The 10,420-nt window shown below is 38.8% G+C and overlaps 1 protein-coding gene across 1 annotated transcript in view; it reads right to left on the bottom strand.

The window, feature by feature from the left end:
- The window catches only part of LOC104271772 (protocadherin Fat 4-like), a 39,192-nt gene that overhangs the window by 15,955 nt on the left and 12,817 nt on the right, over positions 1-10,420 (bottom strand). Inside the window, exons 16-26 of the mRNA XM_009866556.1 lie at positions 8,541-9,485; positions 7,403-7,528; positions 7,020-7,271; positions 6,650-6,748; positions 6,375-6,547; positions 5,162-5,310; positions 3,941-4,248; positions 3,108-3,377; positions 1,924-2,061; positions 1,387-1,603; positions 246-404 (exon numbers count right to left, since the gene is read on the bottom strand). Coding sequence (XP_009864858.1) covers positions 246-404; positions 1,387-1,603; positions 1,924-2,061; positions 3,108-3,377; positions 3,941-4,248; positions 5,162-5,310; positions 6,375-6,547; positions 6,650-6,748; positions 7,020-7,271; positions 7,403-7,528; positions 8,541-9,485 — 2,836 coding nt within the window. The remainder of the gene's footprint in view (positions 1-245; positions 405-1,386; positions 1,604-1,923; positions 2,062-3,107; positions 3,378-3,940; positions 4,249-5,161; positions 5,311-6,374; positions 6,548-6,649; positions 6,749-7,019; positions 7,272-7,402; positions 7,529-8,540; positions 9,486-10,420) is intronic.

Below are 10,420 nucleotides of genomic sequence, written 5' to 3'. Positions count from 1 at the left end.
GAGTGGTCAGACACTGGAATAGACTGCCTAGGGAGGTGGTTGAGTTGCCATCCCTGGATGTGTTCAAGTGTCGTTTAGATGGGGTGTTGGGTGACATGGTTTAGGGGTGAACTTGTAGTGTAGGGTCAATGGTTGGACTCGATGATCCCAAGGGTCTTTTCCAACCTGAATTGTTCTATGATTCTATAAGTATGCAAGTACGTCAGTAATAAATGTCCATAAAATTATTTTTGTTTCTAACATACCTGTAATATTGTAGAAAATGCCTTCATCATAATCCTTGCCTTCATCTTTTGCATTGATATCTAGTACCAGTGTGCCAGCTGTGGAGTTGTCTGGAAGGATCTGGTAATATGAGGGTTTGTCAAATATGGGTGCTTCTTCATTAACATCCTCCACAGTAACTAAAAAAAAGAAGGTCCATGTCTGAGTGTAAACATGCGTTTCACCTAAAGGGTTACAAGCTATTTCTTCAGTTAATACAAACCAGCACAGCTCCTCAGAATTGAGTTGGAGCTCTTTCAATTTAATGCAGATGGCAATCTTGTTTTCTGTACTTGAAAACTCTTGCCTTCGTGGATTAAATTTTTTACTGCTTGAGCAATAGTCTCCCACAATGGCTGTGCATTGGGCTAGCGTGCTGTCGCTACTATCTGTCATAAATAATATCATCTCATTGTTTTGCTGGGCTCCCTTCTGTGTCTGTATTCATCTGGTATCTCTAGTTCTTGGCTTAGATTGCAAGCATTGTAAGACAGGCTCGCATTGGTTTGTAGTTGTACGTGACCTGGCACAATAGGGTCACGGTCCACAATTTGTGAAGCTGGCTATACCGTAATAGAAATACCACAGGACAAGAAGTAATAAATAAACCAATACTTCCAGACATATTGATCTGAAGTAGGACTAGCCAAAAAATAAGATACTCATTTCACAGAAATCTTTCATGCTGTGTTGGGGGGAAAAAAAAAAATAAATATATATTTTACGATTTTTAAAGGAGAAAAAGCCAACAGCAAGGAAGTACTATTATTTTAACAACCCTAAAAGCAGGTTTTATGTAAAAAACAAGAAAAAGGACTGAATTATATTTTCTGAAACATTTTTAATCAAAACATCAATAGGTACTCAAAGTAAAATTGGTGAATACATTGAAGCAAGTAATGTTAGTTTGTGTGAAAAAAAAATCTTCATTTTTAACAAGCCAAATATTTTTTGAGAAAAAAAATTATCTGGCTATACGGAAGAGACCACCTCATCTTTTCTGATAATTTACTTTAGAAGACTGTATTACTACTGAAGGCTATCTCTATGCCTCCTAATTAGGCATGTTGAAATATTCCCTAAGGGAAATGAAGGTAAACTAGAGCAGCAAACTAGAGCTACCTGTAATGTTTGCAGTGTCCTCAAGACGTGGCTCTCCAGGATTGAAAGCTTTCAGAATAAATGTGTACTGGGATTGACTTTCATAGTCCAGAGGTTGAAGTGTTGTAATATTTCCAGAAATTTCTCCAACATGAAATGAAGAATTGTCTCCAGTTATGGTGTAATGGATAATGGCATTGTACCCTATATCTTTGTCTGTGGCTGCCGCACTCAGAATCTAAATCAGAAAGTGCAAAAACATAAACAGTAACAGACAAATGATGAACCACAAACCCATCAGGTCTAGAGCAGAATGAAGAGAGTGGCGATTTGGAATTTACAAAGAGAGCTTTAGGAAGGGTCAGTGGGATTAGGCACTCCACGGTCATACAAAGTGAACACACTGTGTGATTTTTACAGACTCTACCAAGTAAAAAAAGAAAAGAAGAATAAATATTCACCAGCGTGCAGTCATCAGAGTTCACTACCGCTTCCAAGTTTACATAAAGAAAACAACAACAACTGCAGAACAGCTTATTTGTTCTTAATGCCACATACCACGTGTGGAGGCTCGTTCTCTTTCACGATCACGGAGTACGATTGCTGGGGGAACACTGGTGGGTTGTCATTCGCATCCTCCACAGTGATGCTTAGAACTAAGCTTGCAGATAGAGAGGGTTTGCCAGAATCTGTGGCCTGCAAAGAAAGAACTTGTCATTAAATGCAGCACTACATTGATACAAACTTATTTTAACAGTTTGATTTTGTTCCAAAAGTTGGGAAACTTGGCCTCAGGAAGACTTTCTGCTGGACCAGTTACCACCTAATGGCATTGCTCTAGCCCTGGACCCAATTTGGTGTTGCATGCCTTTTGCCCGCTGGTATCCTCGCTGTATCACATGCTCTGCCTCATTTAATGAACAATTAATCAAAAGCTCAAGCCTGGATCCAGACCAAATGCATCATGTGATCTGACGTGGCAGTAATCAACATAAACCCACGGCATATAGATGCATATCCGATGCGGCGTTTAACGGAGTAAGGAAACCCCTTGCATTCTGAGGGGTTGAAATATCTACAAAGCGAGCTGTGAAGAGCAGCTCATGTGCAGCAAATCCACAGTCAGTTTTACATTGCACAAACATCTGCCATAGAAGAGTCCTAATCTATAAGTACATATGCAAAATTTTCAATTAGCCTTAAAAAAAGTGTCCACTTTTACTAATTCTAAAATTTTCAGAAAACAGTTTGACTCTTAGTATGTTTCCTCACTGTCCTGAATACATTCCACAAGCTCCCTGACCTGTGAAATGATTTGTTAGCGGTAAAGAGCTCTTTAAAATACATCTGTACAGGATGATCAGTGCTGGAACATTTCTTTTTGTGTGCACAATTAACAGCAGTAAAAATCAATGACATCAGTTAGAATGAATAGATACCCACATGAATGTTGGATGAAACTTTATGCTTTCACGTTTTCTTTAAACTTGGAAATCCGTATCTTAGTTATTTAAAAAATGTTAAGTACATGCATTTTGAAAAAACTATAATGTGATTATAACCTTTAAGATCTGATATTCACTGGTCATTCACCAACACCAGTTTACACAGCAGGAAACAAAGCTCTGGGTGCAAAACACAACAAATTCATTAATGAATTCTAGTGGTAATCACAAAGATTAAATGATTTTATTGTGATGTTTTGCTATTTTTTCTTTATGTTGAGAAATCTGTGAACTTACTATTATTTTCAATTCGTAACTGTCCATCATCTCTCTGTCTAAGGATTTTGTTGTCATCAGCTTGCCCGTAGAACTGTTAATATGGAAAATGCCAGCAAAATCATCTTGCAGAGAGTAGCTTATAAGTGCATTAACTCCTGCATCCAGGTCAGTAGCAGAAAATACACCCAAGTCTAAACCAGCTGCATTCTCAGGAGCTGATAATTTAGTTTGGATCCATGTTGGAAAAACTGGAGGATTGTCGTTGATATCATCAACGCTCACAGTTATCTGAATTTACGAAAAAAAGAAAAGATACATATATTTGAGCTATGGAAACAGTATTCAAAGAAAAATTTCGATTCATTTTAGTCTATGGAAGACTATAGGGAAAAAAAAACCCTAAACACAGAAACCACGTCCCCAAAACCCCCAAAGGGATAAAGAGTCATTCCAGTATTTTTCAGCATTTGAGCATTTTCACAAGTTTATTTTTATTTTTATCTTTTTTCCCCTCTAACTGCTACCAATGACATAACATGCACTTTAACTGGAATAGATGAGGATTAATGGGGGCTTTTCGGCTCATCTCGCTCACACATTTCAGAGAACTAGGCACAAAATCAAGTTTCAGTGTCATCCTGTTTCTCTGGTTCACAGAGGATTACTCAGGAAGTGATACAATTTGTGAAGTTGACAGTATCTCCTTGGGGAGAAAAAAAGGAAATTTAATAAAAGGCTCTCAAAATCTTCATGCTTGTGTAACAGATAACACTTACCTGGATATTGCTTGATTTTTTAATTATTTTATATTACTTCTGAAAAAAATTATTTTAAAATGCAGTATACTGTACCAAAGCAATAGCTGTATTGGCTGGCACCACAGAATCAACAGCTTCTACAACGATGCTGTACAGGTCGCGGTCCTCTCGATCTAGGCTGGTGAGAGTCACAATGTCTCCTTGGTCGTTGGCTGAGAACTTGTCCCTATGAGATTTCAGCGAGTACGTGACTTGCGCAGCCACGCTGCCTGTCAGAGCCTTCACAGAGCCAACAGCAGTCCCCGGCGAGCTCTCTTCTAGAATGCTGAACTCATAGCTGGAGCTAGTGAAAATCAGGCTGAAGCTAGTGTCATTTACCAGCAAGTAAAGGGTAACAGAGGCTAAGGAGAAAAAACAAAATAAAATAGTGAAGCTGGTGCTAAAATGTTCGTGATCGGTGCTCTACTTCCCTACATTTATGAGGAACTAATAGAAAATGACTGAAACCAGCACATAGGAAAGAGGAATGACAAATGAAAGAAAGTATCAATAGTAATAAAGATTAATACACAACTCATAAAACACGATGGCTTTTATACCTAACTAATGTTCCAGAATAACTCCACTTCACTGATCAGTGTTTCAATGTGATAGGAAATCAAATATCACCGATTTGAAGTTAAGGCAACAGGCAGGTGTTCTCCGCTCCCTAAAATCTTACACTAAGTTGCTTTGTAACAAAAGAGAAGTGATATACATAAAGCCATATCAGTGCAAATTCTGTCGTGGTCACTCATTCTGTTCTGAGAAAATCAGTTGTTGCTCCTGTTCATGATAACTCAAAGTTAACTCCTAAAAATACACGAAAAAAGTTACACAAAATACCATGTGACTGGATACTTTTTGAAAGGGTGGAAGCTTGTTTGAGTGTTATTGACCTGTTTCTAATTCTAAGAAAATAATGGAAAACTCAAAGAGAAACACATGTCAATATTATCAATAGCCTTTTGGAGAGGCTATTGCTATAAAGCACTGGGGTTTGTACCATAAGCACCACTGTAAGAAATACAAAAAATGCATTCCTAACCAGGGTTACTAAATCAAGTTTTCTGTAAATATCATCAGCTCAGAGGAAATCAAAGGCTAAGAAACAAATATTCATCATTGCTGAAATGTAAAATGGATTCTAACCCTAACTCAATTTAATTCGACAGCAATGGGATTAATTTCAGATTTCAGTGTTTGCAAAGGGGACATTTATGTGGGGGGAAAAAAAAGAAAAAAAAGAAAAGAAGGTGAAAAGACATCATTTACCATCTGATGTAAGCTGAGGATCTCCATGATCAGTAGCAGTAACTATCAGCGTAACAACTGTGTCAGCTGTGATGTGGTTCAAGTTACTGCTGAGGGTGATTTCTCCGGTGCTGTCATTTATACGGAAAACATCAGAATGGTTCTTGAGGCTGATTAAAGAGAAATGAGCATAACATTCATATTAATGACCTTGGAAGTACCATCTACTTACTTCTGTAACAAGCACTTAATTGGCAATATTTGCCTATTTATAATGAATGGCTAAGCAACAGGTTTTAATTGCTGTGTCATTAGCCTAAGTATATTGGTCTTTTTACTTCCAAGTACCTCTTCCACCATGGAAAAAAATGGCATTCGTGCCTCCAGTTTGCATTATACCCCAAGCCTTTGATCCTTCCACAAACTGAAGGCAGACACTGCACACTCAGCTGCATATGCAGCAAGTCCAGGTGACATTTGGTCCCCATGTGTTGCCTGGTCTAGTCAAGAGGTGGCATCCCTGCCCATGACAGGGAGGTTGGACTAGATGATCTCTAAGGTCCCTTCCAGCCTAGGCCATTCCATGATTCTATGATTCACCTGAAGACTGCAGACCTGCTAATTCCTAGTGTTCCGCAAATTCTTGCAGGTGACAGGATTGCTCATAGGAGAAAGTAATGTGTTTAAGGTCGAATGCCATCTCAGTTAAAAATACTCTCTTTGAAGCCACTAGTTTTAAACACCCACAGTTTCCTGACTCATTCATCTGTCCTTCTTAATCTATAGTTTTCATGTCTATGTATCCTTATATTTTCCATGATACAGGGCTCATATAAAAGGAAAAATCTTTCTCCAATGATTTTTTTTATGCATAGTGTGTTATGAAAGTTTGCATTTCTTGATCTCCTCCTCTCAGCAAACAGAAGATGTGTGAGAACACAGTCATTCTCAGAGATTCATGTACTTCCTACTCAAAGTTCAACGTATTACTCAGCATGAGCAAATCTTGGCTTTCGGTTCTCATTGCCAAGTATATCGTTTGATTACATTCTTTCTTGTGACATAATCATGATCTAATAAGCTCCAATATGCACAGCGATGACTGTCCTTTTGCCTAAGTTTCAAAATCCGTACTAATCATAGCGCTTGTAAAATACCTGTGAACCAGTCTTATCTTCTCATGACCAATAAAATTCTCTGGGAGAAAAAAATTATTAACCTCACAAAAGTTCACCTGTATGAAATGACAGCATTGCTCCCAACGTCAAGGTCGGTGGCAGACACAGATAGTACAGACACTCCTTCTGCTGCTGTTGCTACACGTACAGTGGCCGAGTATTTTGCTTTCGTAAACTGAGGAGGGTTATCATTCACATCGAACACATGAATGCTGACACGTGTGAAATTCTGGTGCGTGACAGGAGAAAACCATATTGAGAAAATGCACAGAAACTTAAATTTATGAATAAAGGAAGATGCAAAAAAGAGTAATCTGCTCCTCTCTATTACCTGCCTTCGAGGTACTCCGTTATCAGATGCCACCAGCAGCAGCTCATACTTGTCTTTAGTTTCTCGATCCACAGAGCCATTAACCCAAACGGTTCCATCCTGGAGAAGGTAATACGGTTCAGCGTACAGATTATTTGGATAACTCTTGTACACTGAATTCTCAGAAGAGATGTTCTCCCTTGGACAAATACACTTAAGATTCCTAGCAACATCTGACCAGTATGTCTTAGTTTTTGGATATTGACCTGTATTTCTGAACTACAGAGCATGTGCTGGTTAGAACGGTTACTACCTACTCTTCTTATCTGATGTATCTTACTATGTCAAGTAACTTCATGAAATAGTGTGTTTGACACATCCAAACCTTTACCTGTTGGATGCTGTATGGATTATCCCCATCGTAAGCTGATAAGTAATAACTGATCTGTGCATTCTCTCCCTCATCCAAATCAGTAGCAGTCACGCGTGCAAATTGAGCACTTGACATGTAATCTCCTTCCCAAATTGCAAAACGGTATGATTGCCTCTGAAACTCAGGGTTATTATCATTGACATCCAGAACAGTGATGTGGAACAAGGCACTTGAATTAAGCCCATTTGTTTCAGCATCAACTGCCCATACCTGCCAAAGAAACAAACAAAAATGGAATTTTAGTTGACTGTGTTGCCATTTTAACCGTCTGATGAAGATAAAATAAAAGGGTTCCTGGGAATGAAGTAGAAAGGAGCTGCAGAGTCTGTCCTCAAACTTACTTGAAAGGTGAATTCGGATGTAGTCTCCCTGTCCAGTTCTGTGTCATTCCTTAATGAAAGTATTCCAGGGATATCCACAGTAAATAAATTACTGTTATGAACAAAGTGTCCCTGAGAAAAGCCAGCCTAAAAACAAAACATTGTTCATTTAAGATTAAAACAATGACTAGTTAAGTTAAAAAATAAATAACCTTAATACCTGGCATTTATATGGGACTTCTCATCACAGAAGCACAAGTGCTTTGCAAGGTTTAATAAATGGAATCTTGCACCCTGAGCTATGGCAGTAATGGATTTCTTGGGCAGAAGACAGATACTGGGGTAGGTGGAAGCCCTGCAGGATTCCCTATTTGGGTCTTACAGATCCCCTCCCCCTAAAGTTACAACCAATCCCTGTGATGCCAGGAGCAGCAACACTCTTTGGTGGAGTCTGAACTGGGAGAAGCATTTATGCTTCTACAAAACTGACGTGAGCAAGAATACTACAGCAAATCAGAAATCTCTTCCTCCAAACCAGCTCCCCAGTGCAATGGCAACATATGGTGTGTCTTTATAAAACAAGATGAGAAAGAAACAACTTTGTATAAAGCAGAGTGAAATATTTCAAATAAGAAGAAACTATCAGCTTTACGAATTGCCTTTCTCCCCAAGAAAGCTGATAGTAAGGGCAGGTTGACTGCAGTACAGAAACGTACTAACAAATATACTCAGATAGAAGGACGTTACCAAGCAGTATTAAACCAGAACTGATTATTTTGACATAATAAGCAATAACAAAAAAGTTCAAAAAAAGTTAAAATTTCTATCCGGTGAGACATACATGCATTCATCTCGTATGCATGTGCACAGAAACAAGCAACTTTTTCTGTCCTGTGTTATATATGCACAAGGAGAGAAGCTCTCTTTATTTTCTCTGATACAGCCAATAGACTATTTCATACAAGGTCTTAACTTCATTGGTTTCGGAAATGTTATTGCTGGCTCCATAGAAACCAAGATGAAGTTTTTTTGTAACCCAAAATGTACTTATTGCCAACCATTTAAGAAATCTCTTTGCCCATCTACTACTGTGGGGTTTTGCAGATTAATAGACTAATGTCATTTTGATTTAACAGGATGAGAATAATTTGGTACCTACCTCGTCCTTGTCAGTAACATTGAAAGTGTAGATAGGACTACCCATCTGTAGGTTTTCAAACACAAATATATCATAGATCGCCTGATTAAATTCTGGTGGGTTGTCGTTAACATCTTGTACATGCACAACAACACGTGTTTCAGTGCTGAGACTTGGTTGCCCTCCATCTGATGCCTCCACTTCTACTTCAAAACGTGTGATGGTTTCATAATCCAGCTGCTGGCTCAGGCTGAGCTGGCCCGTGGTCGAATCGACAAGAAACACCGGCGAGGGGGTCGGAGGTTGCTGGCTAACGATTCTGTACTGCACGAGGGCATTGGCCCCAGCATCCACATCGGTAGCAGATACTGTCAGCAATGCCCTTCCAAGCTCTTCGTTTTCAGAGACACTCACTTCGTACCTACTTGATGAGAAGACCGGAGAGTTGTCGTTCACGTCCTCAACGATGACTGTCAAATGGAGAGCTGCAGACAGTGCGGGTTGCCCTTGGTCACTGGCGATCACTGTTAAATTATAGAAGCCTTGTTTTTCTCTGTCCAGTTCCTTTTCCAGCAAAATTGTTCCTGCAGTGTTAATATCCATTTTTCCTTCTCCACCTTTCAGAGTATAAACCACTAATCCGTTAAAGCCCTCGTCCACATCCGTAGCTGACACCCTGGTAATATTAGCTCCAACTAACATGTTCTCTGGGATAGTAACGGTAGCACTGACTGTACCAAACACAGGCCTGTTATCATTGACATCTGTAACTCTGATAAACATGGTCGCATAGTCAGTACTGTTCCCATCCGACAAGGAAATATTTAGGATGTAATTATTCCGGGATTCATAGTCCAGTTTGGTTTTTGTCAGGATGGTTCCATTGACATCGATGTCAAACGTCTCAGATTCTGTCAGTACTTGAAACGTAACTGGTATGTGGGGATTTAAAGCCTCATATTCTACCTGTGTAAGATACAGCATGTTATCCATAAACGAATTACAACTAATAAATTCCCACCTAAAAAAGAATAATGGTTTTAACTATGTTCAAATTCATTTTACTAATTTTATTCATTAAAAGAAGTAAAAATCAAGCTGCAATATACATAAAAATGCAGCTGGAGAGGACTGCCTATTATTGGAACATCACTTATACAGAAAGGTGAATATGTATAATATGTAATAAAAATACACTTTGCTTTAACCTTTGTTTCTCCCTTTATATGAAAAAAAGAGTGAAAATTAACTCAGGAATTCAATAAATCAAAACACTAAAATACATTTTCTTGCCACTGCTTTGGTGTCAGACCTCCCATCTGTCTTCAGAACTGCATCTAAGAAGGAGCCATCACAGGGCATTCTGGTGGCCTGCTTGCCTGAGCATTTTTTCGATCAAAATGAAGAGCAATTTCTACAGCCTTCTTTGAAAATGTCTTTATGGCAGTTCTCTGATGGGAAGTCTCCATTTCCTAGCTATATCACATCACAAATTTTAGATTTATCACCAACAAATGAGTGAATATTGCCTGTCCCAGCCTTTGGGCCACTGTGGCCTTTGGAGAATGTCCAAAATCCACACAGGGTTAAGTGTGAATGTTTACTTTCTGGGTTTTATTTGGTTTGGTTTGGTACAGGGTTCTTTTTCATGGATTTTAAATATTCAGTGGTAGCAGATGCTGTTTAAAGGTTTGCAATGGAAGGAACAGCCTTCGCAGGTGATAGTCTTCATCTGAGGGATGTACTCAGTGTGTAATGTGTGTGAAGCTTGATACACAGAAAAGACAACACCTAGTCATCCATAACTCCAGGACGTAGACAACTAGAGCACATATATTACAGGATTTTCTTATAGCTGTCATGCCCTATAGGAGTGATAGAATAAAGTTGTTCTTACTCTT

Source organism: Apaloderma vittatum, unplaced genomic scaffold, assembly GCF_000703405.1.
Source record: "Apaloderma vittatum isolate BGI_N311 unplaced genomic scaffold, ASM70340v1 scaffold13080, whole genome shotgun sequence".
NCBI classification, from domain to species: domain Eukaryota; kingdom Metazoa; phylum Chordata; class Aves; order Trogoniformes; family Trogonidae; genus Apaloderma; species Apaloderma vittatum.
The sequence above is the reverse complement of the archived record's forward strand: the minus strand, read 5'-3'. Positions and strand labels throughout refer to the sequence as shown.